We start from the raw sequence: 21837 nt of genomic DNA, 5'->3' as shown, positions 1-21837 counted from the left end.
CTCCCAGACCTATTTTTATACTTTTTATTTTGGAAAAAGGGTCTCTTAAACCAGCTTGGCTGGCTTTGAAACTGCGTGACCCTCCTGTCTCCGCCTCCCAAACTCGGGGTTTACAAGCGTGTGCCACCACGCCTGGCTTATTCTTCATTTTAAAACAGGGTCGCAGTAAATTGCAAAGGGTCTAAGTAGCTGAAGCTGTCCTCAAACCGTGATCTTCGCCTGGTGTGGTGGCACAAGCTTGGAATCCCCCGCTTGGGAGGTGGAGACAGGAGGATTGCTCAGGTTCGAAGCCAGCCACGCTGGCTTAAGAGACCCTGTTTTTTCCAAATAAAAATGTATAAAATAGGTCTGGGAGTGTAGCCCGGAGATGGAAGGGCTTCCAGGAACCTCAGTACCACAAAAAATAAAAATAAAAATTGTGATCTTCTTGTCCTAGCCTCACAAGTGCTGGGATCACAATCGTGTGCCACCATGCCTGGGTTATTATTAACTTAATTAATTAATGAATGTTTGAAATTCACAATTAAGACTTATTTTTGTTTGTAAAAATTGTGACTTACTGGTTATTACTTTAGGTAATTAACACTTTAGCTTTTCTAATAATTACAGAATAGAATGAGGGGAAGAAATGGGTGGACTACAATGTATATTTGAGGATATAAATTAGCTTGTCTATCTGCCTAAAGGAAAACATAGAATATTTTCCAAGTCACTAAGAATAAACTAACCCTAAATATATATTATTTTTCTCTTTCTTGCAAGTTTTCTTACAAGAAATAAATGAGGGCTATTGTTCCATGTATTATAATTCTTTCATCATCAAGCAATATTCTAATTGGAAAATATTTGTCTTTATGAACTAGTATTATAGATTAATTAACTGGCTTTGAATTTGCTATCCTCTTGTCTCAACAACAAGCACTGGAATTATAGGCTTCCACTACCACACCCAGCTTCCCTTATGGTAAAATTCTTACTCAAATATTTTCCCCATTTTTTCTTTTGTGTCATTTTCTTATTGATTTAAAGTTCTTTATGTATGTTTTGGATATGAGTCCTTCAATATAATAGTATATATTTTTTTCTAATAAAATGTCAACGGTGAAGAAGGAGATGTAGAGAACAGAAAGGAGAAGGAACAAAAAAGGAGAAATACATCAAAATTAAAATGCTAGGGGACATAAACAGGATGGTGGATAGGTGAGCAAATCATACTCTGATTTATGTTAAAGAGGACAGAGGTGTTAGCTTTTTAAAAAATTAAGAACCATTATAAAATACAAATTGATTATACAACACAATAAAATCTTAATCATTTGCATCTTAGAACCACAATCACAAGAATTTGTTGGAAGGAATGTGGTTTCTTAAATTTGTCCTTTTTTTTGCCATTGCTAACAGTGAGATTAAACTATTTTAAGAACAATGCACTTGAAGCCGGTTGTCCCAGTGAAGGCATTTAATCACAGTACTTGGGTGACTGAGGCTATGGCAGGTTCAAGGCCAGCTTCAGCAACATAGTGAGATCCTGCTTTAAAATAAAAAGTAAAATAGGGCTGACAGTGCATCTCAGAGGCAAAGCCCCATAGTATATTCTCTCAAAATAGCAATAAAGTGAAACTTTATGTTAGTAATGGAATCTGTCATATCGATAAGATTAAAAACAATAACCTTGTTTTATATGTTACTCTAATCTGAACATTTACTCCTTATTCATACTTTCTAAATATTAGTGTTAGTTTTCTATGATTTTACCTAGCATCTAAACAGAGTAACTTACTGCTGACTCTGATTTTATTAAGCTTTCAGATGTGTTTTACATTTCCACAATATTTGGTGTTTAACTTTCACCAGCCTTTTATAATGCCTATAATTTATTAATGAGAGAAATTTAGTATCTATTTTGAGTGAAGACAGAGATTAACAGAAAAAGTAGAAGGCACTACAGAAGAATTCTAATATTTTGTCATTATTGCATTATATAAAATTAAAAGTAAAATGTCTACAAAGTAGCTAATGGTGTATTGATATGACTAATGCTAAGTATGAGACTAAGATCATTTACAACTTTTCAAGTAGGAATTCAAGAAAAAAGTTTGAGGGTGTCTTGATTTTTTTGAAACTATTTATTTTGTTATGTAGCCTGTAATATTTTAAATTATATATTTTGGTAGAATTACTACTATTTATTAATTTTAAAAACTCTAAATTTGCCAGGCATAGTGGCTCATGCTGTAATCCCCATGTTTGGAAGGCAGAGACAGGAGGATCACACAGGTTTGAAGTCAGCCTCGCTGGCTTAAGAGACCCTGTTTCCAAATAAAAAATATTAAAAAAAAATAGGTCTGGGAGTGTAGCCCGGAGGTAGAAGGGTTTCTAGGAACCCCAGTACCACCAAAAAAAACCCTCTAAATTTGTCATTGTTGAGAATATTTGTTTTAAAATTTTCTAAGTATCTCAAATAAATCATCACTTTTATTCTTTATTTTAGTTTTTAAACTGGATAAACTTTAGTTGTTAGAACTTTCTCCTACCTTGTGTTTTTCTAACAATACTTCTAATATATATATATATATATATATATATATATATATATATATATATATATATAATGTATATAAATACCATATATATATTTATGTATATAAATACCATATATATATATATATTTGCCAGGGCATGAATCTAATAAAATATATTATGAATTAAGTATGATTTCAATGAGACATTTAAAATTTTGGCCTTTGACTTTGATGTTATAGTTTAAGATATTTGATTATCATGTATACATATTATGTTCATAATGTTTCCATAATGAGAACATTCATTGAAAATATATGATAATAGTAGCTAAGTTTAACCATATGCAAGATAATAAGATTTTGTATAGTGCCTTATGTAATCCTCACAACTAAACTATTTCTCACTTCCTCATTTGTAACATGAGGATTAATTACTCATCATGTTTCTCATAATTAAAACATACCGCAAGTTGTTGACAAGAAAGGACTACTAGCTTTTTTCTTCTAACAGAGATGCATTATTTATATTCTAATAGCTTCATACATTTAAAATAATTGAGCAAAAACTTTCATTTGAGTCCTAAATTTGGATTATTTATTCAGTGCTACTGAAGGTAAACTTGAATTTTAGTTTGATATTAAATTTGATGACATTAAAAAGAAAATCAATAGATATCCCAGCATTTCTTGAAATAATCACATCAAATAAACAGATACTATAAAGGTTGAAAAAATATCACCATCTATGTAAATAGTAGGATGGTGCAGTGAGAAGAATACAAAGACAGAACACTTTAACATTTAATAACATGGACTAGGTATATAGTCCCTTGCAAGCGGCTTAATTTACCTCAGCTTTCTTATTTTATTTGATAATGCTCAAAACTGTGCACGGAAGTATCAAATTGACTTCACTTTTTGTGTTTTTATAATAAAGGTGATGATGGATTCAGAAGTTGCCATAAACACGAAAGACCTCGAGGCTGGTGGATTACAGTGCATATCACAGAGACCTAAACAACTTTCATAGATTATTTTCCAAATGAGTGAGATGTTCAACTGGAAAAAATAGAGTTAGTTTTAATTTGGTTCATCTTATCATCATTCTTTTGGATAATTTCAAGAGTTTGTTTAGGTCTTAATAGTTATTCAGGTCCTAATAGCTCTAACATTGTGTAACATTTATTATTTACACTAATTCTTTTGTTTAGGTTTCTCATATATACTTATATACTTATATACTCCTAGGACAGAATAATTATATGGTTTTGTTTTAGCCATTATAAGCTGTCAATATGTTAAAGAGGTCATTTCATGAATTCTATACAGATAATCTAAAAAACTACAATGAATATTAAATATTCTTTCCTCTTGATTCTTGAAATACATGTTATTTTACAGATTTTCTTTCTTTCTTTGTTTGGACTACAATTAGAAAAAAGTCCCGTTAAGCCGGGCGTGGTGGCACGCTTGTAATCCCCGTGTTTGGGAAGCAAAGACAGGAGGATCGCGCAGGTTTGAAGCCAGCCGCACTGGCCTAAGAGACCCTTTTTCAAAAATATAAAATAGGTCTGGGAGTGTAGCCCAGAGGCAGAAGGGCTTCCAGGAACCCCAGTACCACCAAAAAAAAAAAAAAAAAAAAAAAAAAAAAGTCTCGTTAAAAATAGCACTAAAGAAAGCCGGACGTGGTGGCCCACGCTTGTAATCCCCGCGCTTGGGAGGCAGAGACAGGAGGATTGTGCAGGTTCGAAGCCAGCCGAGTACGCTAGCTTAGGAGACCCTGTTTCCAAATAAAAATGTAAAAATAGGTCTGGGAGTGTAGCCCGGAGGTAGAAGGGCTTCCAGGAACCCCAGTACCACGCCCCCCCCAAAAAAATAGCACTAAATACAATAATACAGTGCAAGCTGGTCAAAGTAAATGCAGAAAGAGGAAAATATTCAATTGAAGAAGAAGCATTCTATCTTTGGTGTCTCAATAGACTCAACCCAACTGAGAACTTACTGGGTGAGAATAATTAATGGGGAAAGAAACACACTAATCACAGGATTATTAGACTGCTGATCAGGGTATAGAAATAGGCATAAATATGTGATTAAAAGATACCAACATAGTTGTGGATGGTGGCACACACCTGTATTCCCAGTACTTGGGAGATCTTCTGCAACTTAATGAGACTTTGTTTTAAAATGAAAAAAAAATAAATAAATAAAATGAGACTGGGAATGTATGTAGCTCAGAGTTAGAATTACTCAGGTTTCGCCGGGCATGGTGGTAATCCCCATGCTTGGGAGGCAGAGACAGGAGGATCGCGCTGATTCAAAGCCAGCCTCGCTAGATTAAGAGACCCTGTTTCCGAATAAAAATATAAAAATAGGTCTGAGAGTGTAGCTGAAGGTAAAAGGGTTTCCAGGAACCCCAGTACCACCACCAACAACAAAAAAAAGAACTACTCCGGTTTCAACCCCACAACCCCACTAAAATAAGTTATATAGCTAGGCGTGGTGTTGCAGGTTTGTAATCCCAACATTTGAAAGGCTGAGACAAGAGGATCATGGTTCAAGGACAGCATCAGCTACTGCTTAGTGAGGGCCTTTGAAACTCAGTGAGACCCTGTTTCAGAATAAAGAATAAAATCTAGGGCTGGGGGTATAGCTCACAGGTAGAATGTCCCTGGGTTCCATCCCCAGTACCACAATACATACATACATACATACATAATTAATTAATTAATTAAAATAATTAAAAATCACCAACAGTAATATTACTTTAAAACTTAAAACAGCATCTTTTAAACCATTTTAAAAATTTATTTTTAAAATTAAAAATTTAAAATTTAAAAAAAATTTGTTTTATGTCATTCAGGCAAAATTTGTATCACATAAAGTTAACCAGTTTAAGCATGAAATATTCATGACATTAAATCATCATCCACTCTATTTCATTCCATGATATTTTCATCATTTCAGAAGGAAACATACCCATTAGCAGTCACCCCCCATTTCCCTCTTCCACCAGTAAATGCCATGCACTAATATGCTCTCTGTCTCTATTTTAGATATTTAATATCAACTGATTTAACTTTTTAAAAAAATTATTTGATTTATTGTCTTTAATTTTCAAGATTTCTGATATATATATATATATATATATATATATATATATATATATATATATATATAGTGTGTGTGTGTGTGTGTGTGTGTGTGTTACTGGTATATTGTAGTCTCATGTCATAATATAGTTCATAGTGGTCATGACATACATGCACACAGAACTTGGTGGGCTTTCTCCAGCTCCCTTCTAATTTCTCCCATTCTCCATACAGAATAACAGGATATTGAGAGTGACATTGTTAATCTCACATATGTACACAATGTCACTGAAAGTTATTTCTCCCTTCATTCTCCCTCTCCTCTCCTTCTTCCCCTAGACCCCCTTCCCTTACTCCACTGAAATTTCTCTTCCATTATGTGAAGTCCCTCTGGTATTCTGATATACTCTTTAGCTTCTGCACATGAAAAGAAAGATATGACCCTTCAACTTTCTGTGACTGGCTAATCTCATTTAACAGTGTTATACAGGTCAATCCACTTTCATGCAAATAACATAATTTTCTTCCTCTTGACTACTGAGTAGAATTATACTGTGTGTATATCATTCATTTGTTGATGGACACCTATGTTGGTTCCATTATTTAGCTAATTAGATTTTTATGATTTTTTATTTTACATTCTTTTTATACTAATATATCTTAGAGGACAGTGAATACTTTTCTGGTGCATCACATCATACAGTTGATAATACGATTGCAGCAGAGATCAGAGCATTGAGTAAGAGTCTGTCTCATGTTTGCACATTTACTTTATGTTAGTTGTCATCATGTTCCAGTTAGGATTCATTAATAATCCAATTTATAGTAAAAGCAAACTTCATCTGTGATATAGATGGTTGACAATTGAACTATCCTTACAGTAACACAGAGATTTGTACCAGTCTTCGATCAAATTAAAACTACAGTGTTTCAAAATAATATTTTTATATTTTATCAAATGCATGGTGTGTGTGTGTGTGTGTGTGTGTGTGTGTGTGTGTGTGTTATTTAGGCATGTTGAGAGGACAAACTTAAATGCAATGATGCTACAAAATGTTCATGAAAATACTTGTTTTCTAGTTCAGTGGATTTAATATTTTTCTCTTATGGCTCCAAGATCTGGAAAAAGTATAATATAGGCTTGAATGATGCTATGGTGCTAAGTTACCTGAGGCTTTTATAGCCATCTCTGCTTCTCTTTTAGAGGATCTGCTAATAATAGGATGCACTAACTTTTTCTCTCTATCTGTTCACCTGAGCCTGGTGATGAGGTTGTGAGTTTTCTTTCTTGCGGATCAATGAAAGAAATATAATACTAAGATTTTAGTTTTTGAATTATAGACAAACAGAAAATTCAAAATTTAACCCCTAGGTCTTTAGTTCTAGGCTACAGATGTCTGCTTTGAGGGTTTGCAGTACTTATACATCTATTCATGATGGCCAGTTATCAATGTTTGCAGCTTACTTTGTGTAATATTTTCTGAAGAAAAGTGGTGGTGATTAGTTGTACAAAATATAACATTTTTAATCAGAATTAAATATATAGACAAAAATGTATAATTTATAACTTACATCACATAAGTAGATATTTGTTTACTGTCTACATGGAGCCTTTTTGGGGGTAGGTAAAGGACATTTGATGTATTCAGTTTTGCTGCTAAGTATGGAACCAGATATAAACACATAATAGTTACCTGACACATAATAAAAGTGATATTTTAAAACATTTAATCTTAATGTTACAATATTTTGCAAATATTAACAAGCACAAACATTCTATCTACTATCTAATAAAATATATAATTTCCAACTAATGTTACATTCTACAACATGAGCCAATGATAGTAATGATGTCAATAAACATGTTTAGAAGTGATATTCTGGATCAAATCTCATCTCTTTCTTCATGTAGTTAATACCATGTAAATAATTCTTAATAGTGCATTTTGGACAAAGAATAAAGTCTGTCGGTACCAGGCCAAAATGACTTAGAAGCAAATAGGAATTCATTGCATTTTCCTATATTTCATAAGTATGATGGATTTAGAGAAATCTGATGTCCTATAAGAAAACATACCAATATTATGGTGAGTCCACCCAATTAAATTACTGGAATTTTGAGATTTAGGTATTTCAACAACTATAGTTATCTTGATTAATATACCCAATTTAGGCTAAACCACTATGCATCAAATTCTTTAGAACTGGAGTGTCATAAATATTTGAGGATATTTGGACACCATAATGGTGGTGTTTTCAATGACAGAATGTCCTTGTATTGAAATAATGTACGTTTTTATAAATTTTGTGTGTGAATCTGCTGCCTTCTGGGTGTCATATAGCAGAACTGCCGGAATAGTTAAGAAACTGAGGAAATAATAAGCACTAGCCTAGCTAGCAACTGCAGTGTGACCAATAGGTGAAAACAAATTTTTTTACTGACTTCCAGAGAAGAAGAGAAATGAGAAAATCTTATATCCTCAAGAAATGTAAACTTATATACAAAAACTTTTTTTATTAGTGTTACTGGGGATGGAACCCTTCTACCTCCGGGCTATACTCCCAGACCTATTTTATATTTTTATTTGGAAACAGGGTCTTTTAAGCTAGCTAGGCTGGTTTTGAACCTGCAAGAACCTCCTCTCTCTGCCTCCCAAACCAGGGGGATTACAAGTGTGTGCCACCAGGTTGGGCTACAAAAGCTATTTTGAATAGCTCTTTACTCCATGGCTAATGTCATTTAAATTATGCAAATTCGGTTTTAGCAGCTGAAAGCAATATATGGTATATATTGTCACATTTTAAACACTGAAATCCATTTTTAGTAGTTTTTTGCAGGAATTAAAAGTCATAGTAAAATTGTTAGAGATATGGTATGTGTAATCAATAAATAGGCTTTTGTACTTTTATTGCTTACTGTTCTATTGATTATAATTGCCTATGCTTTCACATTTTTATCAAGAAATTCTCTATTGGATATTCCATTCTCTGTTTAAATCTTAAAATGAGAGATATAAATATTTATGTAAAGATAATTATTACCTAGAAGAGACTAATTTGTCTTGATATAATTTTCTCTTAAAATATTTATAAAAATATACACCAGGCATGGTGGCTGGTGTATATTTTTTATAAATGCTTGTAATCCCCTCGCTTGGGAGGTGGAGTCAAGGAGGATCATGCAGGTTTGAAGCCAACCTTGCTGGCTAAAGAGACCCTGTTTCCAAATAAAATATAAAATAGGTCTGGGAGTGTAGCCCGGAGGGTTCTGTCCCCAATATCATTAAAAAAATATACATTTATACAAATATAAAATATTATTTCATAAGATAGCACATGTGCAGATATATTTTCATGGAAGAAATATAGAATCCCTGAAGCAGGACAAAAGCCAGGAAGATAATTCCACAAACATTAGGAATATTTTTTAATGACGATCAGTCTTATCTGTTAATTTGACTGACTCAAAGGGTATCCAAATATCTTCTCAAACATCATTTCTTGGGGGTATATATGAAAATATTTTGGAAGAGATCATTATTACAATCGGTAGATTAAGGAAGATCTTCCATCCCCAATTTGGTGGGCATCATCTACTTCATTGAAATTCTCAACATAATAAATAGATAAATTCACTTTCTTTTCCTGATATGGTACATCCATATTCTTAGCCTTCAGACACATAAAACAAACATTTCGTATGTTGTATACCTGATAGAGTCTGGCTTTGGTTCAAAACATAAAAGAAACAAATTGTGTGAGCCTCACTACGGCTTTGATTTTCTGCTTGAAGGTACTTTCTGGTTTGTATGTAGCACAAAGATTGAACTTTCAAACAAACTGCAGTCATTTCCCTGAGATCAAAGAGACTACTTCAGTAACAAAGCAGTAAGAGAATTGCATGAAAATGAAAAAATAAGTAGATCAGAAACAGATCTTCATCTAGATGTTTCATAGTTTTTATGAAGACACCAGAAGTATTCAATAGTGTAAAGAAAAAAATATTTCTAACAAATGGTGCTGGGTTATTTAGTAATAAAATTTGAAAAAGGGATCCTCATCAATAGCTAGAAGTTAATTTGAAATAACATATAGATATCAATCAGCATAATATTCAATGAAATGTTTAGGCGATAGCAGGGATGGAATACAGGGCAAAGAATAGATAATGGTGATAAATTGGGAATCTTTTTTATTCTATATGTTTAGACAAGCTCAACACACCTATACCAAATATCCAAGCAGATGGTGAAATATAGGAGAATAACTGTAGCCATGGAAGAAAAGATAAATTTTTAGATAATATTCCGAAAGCACTAAGGATGAATGGTAAAAATATAATAAGTAAAGGACTACTTAAATCTCAACTTCAATGTGATAAGCATATGATTTTTTATTTTCTCAAATCTAATAACACAATGCATTAGTATTTATAACAAAATAAATGACACTTTAGATGAGGCATTATGCCAAAATAAAACAAAATTGAATATTAGACACTATCCATTTTAAAAGTCCTGCAATAAAATTTACAAGTAGAAAGTCCAAGACCTCCTCTACAAATCTATTTCTGACACACTGAGTCCAGAAAAACTCGATTACATTTTTCTTCATGATTACTTTCAAAAATGTGTATACCCATCCTTCTTCCACTTAGAATCTACTTTGGCTTTAAAAAGGATGCATGTAGTAAATTAGTATTTAATAGCTTGCATTACTTCCTAACCATAATAATTGGAGGGACTTTCCCCTCTTCCTTCATTGTCTGGAATAGTTTAGCCCAGATATTTAAACATTGCCTATTATAAATAATGATATCCTTTTTACAAGACAGACTAATTTAGAGTCAGATTTGATTAGTAATATATTTCTAACAAGATCTGGCTATATAATGTATAAAGCCTTGCCCAAAATGCAAGGGAAAAGTCACACATGAAAGAACATTTACTGTATGATTTCATTTTTCTGAAATAATCAGAAAAGGCAAATGCACAGATAGATAAATCAGATTCATGATTTCTGGAAGAAAGGGGAATAGAAAAATGAAAAATGACTACTTACTGCATATGTGGCTCTATTTTGGGTGATAAGGAACTCTGGAATATGATGGAGGGTGATGTCTGATCAACATTGTGAATATACTTAATGTCACTGAATTCTGTACTTTAAAATGGTTAAGATGATGAATTCTGTGCTATGTTTACATTATCATAGTAAAAGGGATTTTGAAAAATCTGAAAAAATATGATGATAAGCTACTAATAATAATTTTTCATCTTCTGCAGTTCATCTCTAGTGGATTTATTGCTATTTAATATTTTAAAGAATTAAAATTCAAATCTTTAGCCTGAATTTTTAATTAATCTGTATATTTTAAAATGCTATATTTTTTTGTGGTGGTACTGAGGTGTAACCCAGAGGCTTTCTACCTACAGGCTATACTCCCAGACCTATTTTATACTTTATTTGGAAACAGGGTCTCACTAAGTTGCTGAGAGCCTCACTTAGTAGCTGAGGCTGGCTTCGAACCTGTGCGATCCTCCTGTTTCAGCCTCCCAACTCCTGGGATTACAAGCGTGCACCACCATACCTGGCTAAAAAGCTAATTTTACATGCAATTATAAGAGCACTTAACTCAGAAGAGGAATCACCATTACTACGATGCAATTAGTACTTTATAGCTCATATGTACATAAGTATTGTAATGTTTTCCACAAAATAATGAAAAGGCCACATAGAAGTAACACGGTCATTGTATTTCATTTGATATTCCTACTCTCTGCCTTGGTCTTTCAGATGGGTAAGCAAAAACTGAAAAGAAAAAAGAATAGTAAACAGAATACAGTGCCTGTAAAGATACTGCAAATGTACTATATTCTAAGAAATATAGACACTGATATTTTGCTTGTCTCTTCTATACAATGTCTGTGCTTTATTACTTTATTATAGTTTACTTAAAAAACACAAACCTTAAAACTAAATTATCTCAGTATGATGGCTCATGCCTAAAACCCAAATACCTGGGAGACTGAGACAGGAAAATTGCAGGTTTAAGACCAGGCTGAATGACTTAGCAAGATGTTCAACAACTCTGTGAGACCCAGATTCAAAATAAAAATTTAAAAGATCTAGAGATAGAGCTTGGAGGTAGAATATACAAGGTTCAGTCCCAAATAGCAAAAAACCAAAAAGCAAACCTAAGTTATTAGGAAGTTAAATATGGGAATTATGGAGTTTTCAACCAAGTGTGAGGCCTTTTTGAGTATGGAATCTTATAAAAGTCTTGGACATATGTCATAAAGTCACCCTTTTCCATAATATATTAGCTTGTATATGATTTTATTTTTTTAATATTTTTATTGGTGCATTGTGGTCATAAATATTAATGGGGTACAGGATGGTGGAGGCATACATGCACACATCACCCAATTAGCCCTTACCCAGTTTCTGCCCCATTCTCTCCCCCTCCCTCCTTCCTATATTTGGCTTAGTGATTGACATTGATATGTTTTTGAAAGTACATATGTGTATTAGAGAACTTTCCTCTTCTCCCTCCCTTCCCCTCAGTTAGGTCGCCTTATTTGCTCATCTATAGTATCTCCTTCTTTGTCTAGAGTTCCTCGTACGATCCATTTTCTCCCTAAATTCCACATATTAGGGAGAGAATCTGATTTCTTATTTTTTGTGACTAACTAATCTCACTTCGCATAATGTCCTCCAGTTCCATCTATTTCCCTGTAAATGAAGTAAGTGTGTGTGTGTGTGTGTGTGTGTGTGTGTGTGTGTTTGTGTTTATGGCTGAGTAGAATTCCATTGTGTACATATCCCAGAGTTTTGTAATCCATTCATCTGTTGATTGACATCTTGGCTGGTTCCATAGTTTGGCTATGGTGAATTGTGCAGCTATAAACATAGATACACATGGATTCGTGTGGAAGTTTGGTTTCCATTCTTTAAGGTAGATACCCATAAGTGTTTTGCTAGATCATAGTGTAAGTTCATCCCCATTCTTCTGTCTCTCCTCCATACAGTTTTTCATAATGGTTACACCAATTTGCAACCCCAGAAACAATGTATCTTAGAGTTCCCACTTCTCCACATCCAGCCAGTATTTGTTGTTGTTTCTGTTTTGAGTGATATTCTAGTTGGAGTTAGGTAAAAACTCAGGATAGTTTTGATTTGCATCTCTCTTATTGCTAATGATGTTGAGCATTTTTTCATGTATTTATTGGCCACTTGAAATTCTACTTTTGTGAAGTGTCTATTTCATTCACTTGCACATTTTTATTGGGTTGTTTGCTTAGTGCTGACTTTCTTATGTTCTCTGAATATTTTAGATATTAGTTCTCTATTGAAGCAGTAGTTGGCAAAAATCTTCCATTCTGTTGGCTCTCTGTTGATGTTTCTTGATAATTTCCTTTGTTGTACAGAAGCTCTTCAGTTTAATGCAATCCCATGTATTAATTTGCCTTTTAGTTTCTTGTGACTTTGGGGTCTTGTTGAAAAATTTTTTACCTGTCCCTATGTGTTGCAGTGTTGGACCTATGCCCTCTTCAAGAAGCCTCAATGTCTCTGGTCTAATTTCCAAGTCTTTGATCCATCTTGAATTGACTCTTGTGCAGGGTGAGAAAGTGAGTTTAAATATGATTTTTAAATTCTAACTCTTCAATTAAAATAATTCTACTACCAAAATTATGTTCCCTGCATTTTATTTTATACATAATTAGGGCACTTGAAGGGTGAGGTCAAAACATGGACAGTTGAAAATAATTAATCAGCTTTTTATCTCAGAATGGCATATTCCCATTTTTTGAGACCAAGATGCTTATTTTTAATTATTTATATATTTCATTCCCAAATTCATTGTCTAATAAGTTCTTTGGTGAGCTTCCACATGGTTAGATTGCTATAACTGGGTTATTAAACCTTCAATTTCCAAGTGTGCTCTAGAGGAATATGAGTCTTTGTCATTCAAGTTTAAACTCCTGAGGGCATAAATATTTTTTGTTTGAAAAGAAATTATATATTTATTTATATGTCTTTTAGTCACAAAATTTTGATTTCCTTTCCTCTTTATGGCATTTCTTATTCTAAAGATTCATTTTTATCCTTATTTACATTGGCCATCCCTTTATTTTAATACATCCTAATTATTCTCTTTACCCTTGGTATATTTAGTGTATACAACTTAGTCTCCATACACTGTTGCCAATAGTATTATTTTAAAATATGTATCTTATTTGAATCACTTTACTATTTCAAAAACTTGTCTTGGTGCATAAATTCAGACTTAATAGGGAAATTTTACATAATGTATGAAATACACTATTGAATAAGAAAAAAATGATCAAAGGGAGATTTATGAAGGGCATCCGGTCTCTATAGACTTTAACTCTATAGAAAGACATTAAACTGTCTTGTAGTTACTTTGCTTATTTCATTTAGAAGGCCAGAAGAAATACTTGGATTAAGAATTTGTGAAAAGAGAAATAGAACAGAAAAAAAGAATAAACACTTTCATTCTTGCCCCCTAAAATAATGAATTTCAAAATGAAAAATTTTAACTAAGAGTTTAAAGCAATCAATGAAAGTGACTGCACATACTACATATAATTCTTCTGGTTATGGCAACCCTTTTCTTTACAAGCACCCACCCCTTAGGATGATGGTAAAAAATGCAAAGCATTCAGGAAACTGGGAGACTCAGTCAGTTAATTTTATATTAAATTCATTCTTAATAAGAAGATATTTCTTAAAAATAAACTTGATTTAGACATGCAGATTTATATGCATTGTAAAAAATGATCTAGAGAGATCCCATGTTGAGCCACTGTTAGCCCACAGGATTAACCTTCTCCATAAAATCAAACCAATACAATCATGTATGTTGTACTCTTGTTACTTAAGTCTTAATGCATATCACTGATAGTAATAAAAATAATGCTATTTTGACTGTTTCAGTAAAGCTTTCACAAAAATTAAACCATATTTCCCCAGAGCCATTCTTCTACTTCATAATATTACAAAGGCTTTATTAACTAATTACAGTGTGCTAGAAGCTTATAAACAGGTCAAATTCAACAAATGTTACAAAATCAAAAGTTGGATAAACAACTATCTAAAATATACTCTAAAACTTAAAGACTTTTACTATTTCTAAAAAGAATAGATTTTTCATAAATTCATATATTCTTCAGGTATTAGGTTTCTTAAAAATATAAAACTTATAAATATCACTTATATATACATACATACATGCCTATGCATTTATAGATATAGCAAAAGTATCTACATGTAATTGTCAACATTGTATAAAATGATGCTACGTAATTATTTTAAGTGGACATTTCAGAAGAGCTTAAGAATTAAGGCTGATAGCATTGCTGTCTAGGTGTATGAGAGTAAAATTTATTTTAAATTACTTCTAACATCATCCACAGAAATGTAGCTATTGCTTTAAAATGTTTCAAATACAATTTTTAGTGAAATTCTGATTTTTCTGCCTCACTATCACAACCTGCTAAAGCCAATAATGCCTTTTAGAACTACTTAGGAGTAAGTGAACTCAAGGGAACAGTGTTTTCCAGGGAAATGATAATAGGATACACAGCCTTTCTTTTCTGGGTCACTAGTTTGAAAGTGGTTCAGGTTGTAAGTGATGGAAAGTCGTTACTGTTCAATGGCCTATGTGAAATTAGATGGTGGTTTCAGTCCAGTTCCTAGTGAATAGGCATTCACATCCCTAATCACATTAATTGGCATGGAAGCTGACAGTTTTATTATGAGGACTAAGATCAGAGGCATTGGCAATATTACTTGGGGGCAGGTGACAAGAGTATAGACCATAGGGGAAGACAGATGTAGCCATGGAAAGAGTTTGAAAATTTTTTCCTCTCAAGAGTCCCTTTAAAAGGTTTCTTTGGTGCTCAAAACTTTTAATGCTAGAGGTAAGTTTATAATATTAACTTGGTATATTTCTTATGTTTTATATTTCTATAATATGATCTTTAAATCCCTAATTATTATAAATATTTATTAACAAAATCAACAATTATTACTTTCACAAATAAGTTATTAATTTTCTTAGACCAATAAAGTTGCAACCTCCTTTCTAGATATAGAAATCAATATTACGTGTTTTGGTAGATGGTGAAAATATTCAACCAACTTAAGAATTTAAATGGAATGTTCCTTATAAAAAGCCAGCAGACTCCCTTCACCTAAATAATACTAAATGTAATTTTTAACTATAGAAACTTTACAACTCTGTATATCTGATATATTTGAATTACTTCTCTTCTCAAGTATACCAATATGTCAGATATCAAATTTAATCAGGTTCTTAGACACTCAATTGAACAAACAAATATGTATTAAACAGAGGCAAGGTTTACTAATCATGCCACCTGGTGAAATTTGGATACTAGACATCATTCATCATAAACCACTGATCTCTCTTTTTCTTTCTATCACACACACATTAGGAAATAATTTATGCTACTATTTATAGAGTGCCTATATCTCATTAGTTTCCATAAAATATAAAACTATTTCATGTGATAGTTAATTTAGTACTGACACTTCTTACAAGGATTACAATTTTTTTCTCCAATTTAATAGGCAAAAGAAGAGTCTTGAAGAAGTAAAAGTATTTATGTTTCACTGGCCAAAGAATAGGGTCTGGTTCCACATACTATGCTTTTTTATTTGTTATTACAAATCCATTTTTATTCTTATACACTAAGAGATAAATCTTAAATTTTTTCTTGTTTGTTTTTTTTTCTTGTTTATTTATTTATTGGTACTTCCTACAATCTACTTTTTTAAATTTTGAAATTGAATCTAAGTTGCTGAGGCTGTCCTTGAACCTGAGATTCTTCTGTCTGAGTTTCTCAAGTACTGGGATTACAGGACTGTGTCACCAACTCTGACGGAGGAAACATTTCAAATTAAAAGTTAAGAGTCCATAGCAAGTAAATGTTGCTCTTTTAGATAGTTTATATATAAATAAGAGATACGAACTAGATTCAGTCCCACATCTCTGTGAGCTCAACTGTCATAATATTATAATAATGTTTTTGTTTGTTTATGTTAAAGGGGATTGAATTCAGAGGCATTCTACCTCTAAGATACAGCCCAAGCCCTTCTGATGTTTTTCTATGAAACATCATCTCACTATGTTGCTGAGAATCTTGTTAAATTCCAAAAGCTGTCTTGAATCTATGATCCTCCTGTTTCAGCCTCCCAAATCCTGGGATTACAAGTATGTGCCACCACACCAGGCTTGATCATGTTTTTATTTGAGTGATGTAGAACCAGAATTTGAATAATTAAAGAATATATTTTATCTAGAGTGCATCCCATTGGCAGGTCTGATGAAGAGTATAAACTGAAAAAGAGAAATTTGTTTAAATGTCAAAAAACACATTAGTGGCTACCTAGTACAAACATCATATGTAAAGAATAAGAAAATAATTGCTAGGGAAAATCATTCATTTCTTGAGATGAAAACTGTAAACAAAAACCTTATTAGGAAAATTAAAAAATTAAAACCAGAATATTAAGCAAGAAAGTCACATCTAAATGTAGAAACAAGCTTCTCCGCACATAAAATCCAAAATCAGTGCTGAGTAGAATTTGTTGTTACCACATCTGTTTAGAAGGCTGGGATTGAGACTTTAGGATCTAATTTTTTTTTTCTCTCTCATATCAAACTGAAAGAGTACACTTTTGGACAGATGTTTAAAGAAGTCATCATGTATATGCTAGAAACTGGATTGACTATCTCAAAGAATAAGAGAAATAACCCAAGTCACATAAAGTCATTTTCTGTGTATTTTTGAATTTATATAAGAAGAAATTCTTGGTAAAATATGTCTTTGCTGTCTTTGTTTAGTAAATGTCACTCTGTTTATAATAAGTGATCTACATTACAATTGGTTTAAAAGTTGATTTTGTTGACTTTAATTTATTTATGTAAGTGTATATTAAAATAATATTTAATGTGACCAAAACCTTTTACATTTTTCTAAAGTTTTCTATAGATCCATAGAATGGTTCTTTAAAAATAACACACTAATAAATATTTTTTTCTCCATTTCAGGATAAGTTTGATGTGGAAAAACAGCAACATCCAGTTTAGTCCTAAGTATGATGAATTAGGTAAAAAATTCTGGGTAGAAAATACTATTTTTGATCAAATTGAAGTGTGACTAAAAGGTAATATCAGTGATTTGTGTGTCTGTGCCTTATAAACTAGGACTGACGGCAATTCCAAAGGAAGAAGACTCAGAAATTTAAGCACCGTCAGTATGTTTGAGCAGTGTCTAAAATTCTCTTGAAATGACTATTTTGAAAGGAAAGAATCTCTATTCAGTTTTTTTCATGCTTCAGAAATTCTAATTTTACACAGTGGTCCCATTAACTATAGGAAACAAAACAAAATTAGATATATTAAAATTCCGCCGGGTGTGGTGAAACACGCGCAGGTTCAAAGCCAGCCTCGCTGGCTTAAGAGACTCTGTTTCCAAAATAAAAATATAAAATGGCTCTAGAGGTATAGCCCAGAGGTATCAGGGTTTCCAGGAACCCCAGTACCACCAAAATAAATAAATAAATAAATAAATAAATAAATAAATAAATAAATAACTTAATTAATTATGCCAAGCGTCAACAACAAACCAGATGTGCTAATGTTTTATTTTATATATCTATTTATTTATTATTTACTTATTAATTTTTGCGGGTCTGGGGCTGGAACCCAGAGGCATTTGACCTCCGAGCTAACCCCTGCCCAATTATTTTATTTTATTTATTTATTTACTTTTTGGTGGTACTGGGGTTCCTGGAAGCCCTTCTACCTCCGGGCTACACTCCCAGACCTATTTTATATTTTTGAAACAGGGTCTCTTACGCCAGCGCGGCTGGCTTCGAACCTGCGCGATCCTCCTGTCTCCACCTCCCAAGCGCGGGTATTACAAGCGTGCGCCACCACGCCCAGCCCTATTATTTTATTTTGAAACAGGGTCTCACTGAGTTGTGAAGGACCTCACTAAGTAGCTGAGGCTGTCCGCGAACCGTGATTCTCCGGTCTCAGCCTCCTGAATGCTGGGTTTACAAGCGTGCACCACCACACCCGGCTGTTTTATTTTAATTAAGTAATTGTGCAGATATGATTGTCATAATTTAACAGTGGGGAAAATTAACTAGGCTAGATCTTCAAAATTCTAGATTGCTTTCCTTGCTCAGTAATATAAGTAAGATGAAGCCAGATGAGTTGTCTGACTCATTAATAATATACAGGCTTACTTGGGTTATCAATAAATTTTGCATTTGACATTGTTTTTAAAATGCAAAATGCTGCAATATATCATATTATGCATTATATGTTACATATTATGTATTTTATACTATATTTTATATTATCTGACAATACCATCCTAGACTCTGACAGATGAAATAGGACCTCCATGAAGCATGAAATTTTCCCAGAATTAGAGAAAAATCGTATTTATAGAGTTGAATACTTTAGCTTGCTCGTGGCTTTTGCTAATTAATTAGAAATATAGTCATCAATGCCAACCTTTCATGCCCTGTTATTGAAAGACATTCGTTTCTTATATTTCTATCCCAGAATATTGAAGAGCCAATAATTTAGTCAAATTATTGTCGAATCAAACCAAAATTTATAAATGTTATTTATAAAAATATTACATTATGGTAGTAGAGAAGTAGTGCTTCATTTCCTTAATTATAGCCCAAAGGGTTATATTTCTATAAGGTCCCAATTTACTATCTACATTCAGAAAACCAAGCCAATCAGAACTTTTTCTCATAAATTTTGGAATAAATCTAAGTGCAATATTTGATAATATTTTAAAAATACATGTTATAATATAACAACCATGTGATTGATCACGATACAAAACATTTTTATCACTCTGTGGAACTCCCTTATTTTACTATTTAATTAGTCTTCTCCCCATCCCATAATTCTGTCAACAAATGATTAGCTGTCATTTTACTTATGACTTTTGCTTAAATTTTATCTAAGAATTTTATATAAAATTTGTGTCAAATTTCTTTTACTTTCCAATATATGTAGTCATATTGTTGTATTTATTAGTGATTTTTTTCTTTTTTAAAAATTTTGGTACTGGGGATTAACCAAGAGAAATCTTGCCTCCTAACTATACCCCAACCACTTTTTATTTTGAAATAGGGTCTTGCTAAGCTGCTGAGGGTTCTCACTGTGTTGCTGAGGCTGGCCTCAAAACTTTGATCCTCTTGTCTCAGCTTCCCAAGCACGGGAATTTCAGGCATGTGTCAACATGTCTAACATGTCTAACTTGTTCTTTCTTTCTTTCTTTTTTTTTTTTTTAACAGTATCAAGAATACGTTTTATTAAGGCCATAATTAGCAAAAGGTTAGTCGTTCAAAAAAAATTCCAGAATCTACTATGAGAAAGTACGAGGAAACACACATCACACATTACAGCGTGTAGTTCTTTAATGTGTTACGTCGACTCCACATTCGCTCCACCACATCTGTCTTTTCTCCAACTTCAGAGGCAGAAGAGGACACTGTCGTGTGTGGTTCATTAAGAGGAAGTGGCTGTGCTTCCGAGCTAGACCACATCACCTTCTAATCTTTACAGAATGCTCAGATGTCCTTGGTTTGCTCCCTCAGAGGTTACCAGAAGATGGTTCCGATTTTACGAGAGAAACACGCATGGGACGCTTGTCCTTGTAGCTGGTGACTTGTTCATATGCTTAGCGCGCTGCAGTGAAACAGCGTGCTGTGTGTAATTAAAATAGAGGAAGAAGTCGTCAGTTCTTTTCTTCCAGGCACAAATGTGTATTTAAAATTTCATAGTAAACAAGTATAGATTTTCTGGGGGGAGGAGTACTGGGGATTGAACACAGGGGCATTCGACCTCTGAACTACACTTCCAGCCCCTTTTATTTTTTATTTAGAAAGAGTCTCGCTCAGTTGCTGTGACGGGTCTCCAAGCTGCGATCCTCCTGTCTCAGTGTCCCCAGTACTGGGATCACAGGCCTGCACCTGCGCACCCAGCTTGAACAGACCTTATACTGAATTTTATACTTGATCTAATTTTTGGTTGTTGAAGCTGCGTTGCATACTCCTCAGCGTTTCTTCCCTTCACGCACACCTGGCTTTGAGACGGGTCCGGATGACTTGTCCACGAAGGCTGCAGGAAGATCCCGGAGAACGCAGCCTCCCCTCCTCCAGCCCCCACCCGCTGTTTTCCACTTTGAGGTTTCAAGGTCAAAATAGAGTCTTGTTAAGGCAGCTTTATGCACTGAAGACACACTTTTTTTTTTGGCAAAGGTCACATTCTTCTATCCTTGTCACCAGCTGGAAGAGTCGTCTCTAAAGGTCGGTTTTTTTTTCATAACGACACCAACAGGCAGCTCGCTGGCTGTCCAGGTATGGTTTACAGCCTAAATGGATCATACTGTCAAACAAGAGCTCCACAGTTGTTTCACACGCCTGGACGTGCTGGGCCAGGCCCAGTGTTTTCTGCACGTCCGGCAGATCTTGGAGAGGCAGTACTGGAACTCCTCATCGCAGTCGTTCTTGCTCTTGCCACAGGTCTCATAGCACCTGTCTTGTTGGTTGCAGCACTTGGTGAGGGAGGGAATGCCGATGTTAAGATAAACCCCAAACCTTGGAGAGCCACATCCATTTGGAGGGGAGGGTTTGTAACCATAGCGTGGAGAAGGCTTAGATCCGTCGCGGCTCTTGTACTGGCAGAGCCCGTCCTCGCCGCCCAGCAGGTCCATCGCGGTGTTCAGGTACGTGTTTATAATGTGGACGCCGTTCCGGATGGTCTTGAGCGTGGCCCTCCAGTTGGTGGTCTGCTCCTGCTCCTGGAAGCTCGCGGCTGCGGCCAGAAGGAGCAGGAGGACGCGTGCGGGCGGCGGGGCCATTCGCTCCGGGCGGGGTCCGCGGAGCCCCCGCTCCCTCGGCCTGCGCCCGCCCGCCCCGGAGGAGCCTTGTTCTTTCTTTTCTCTGAGTTTAATATACCATATACGTTAATCTCTTTATGGATTAATCATTAATTATTATGAATGAATATTAAATGATACATCTTTGTGTAGACATTTGATTTCATTTCACTGGGGTAACATTTTAGGAATTGGATTGTTGGCTCAAAGGGTAAGCCTATGTTTATCTTTATATGTTTAACTTTTTGTGTA

General features: G+C 33.9%; 1 protein-coding gene across 1 annotated transcript; it reads right to left on the bottom strand.

Moving 5' to 3' along the window:
* Positions 1-21007: 21007 nt before the first annotated feature.
* Positions 21008-21567, bottom strand: LOC308271885 (group XIIA secretory phospholipase A2-like; the record flags this gene model as incomplete). The annotated part of the gene is given in 2 exon segments (XM_080708521.1): positions 21008-21168; positions 21171-21567. Coding segments are annotated over 2 exon segments (558 nt in total).
* Positions 21568-21837: the final 270 nt, after the last annotated feature.

Source organism: Muscardinus avellanarius (assembly GCF_963383645.1).
Source record: "Muscardinus avellanarius genome assembly, chromosome: 13".
NCBI classification, from domain to species: domain Eukaryota; kingdom Metazoa; phylum Chordata; class Mammalia; order Rodentia; family Gliridae; genus Muscardinus; species Muscardinus avellanarius.
The sequence above is the reverse complement of the archived record's forward strand: the minus strand, read 5'-3'. Positions and strand labels throughout refer to the sequence as shown.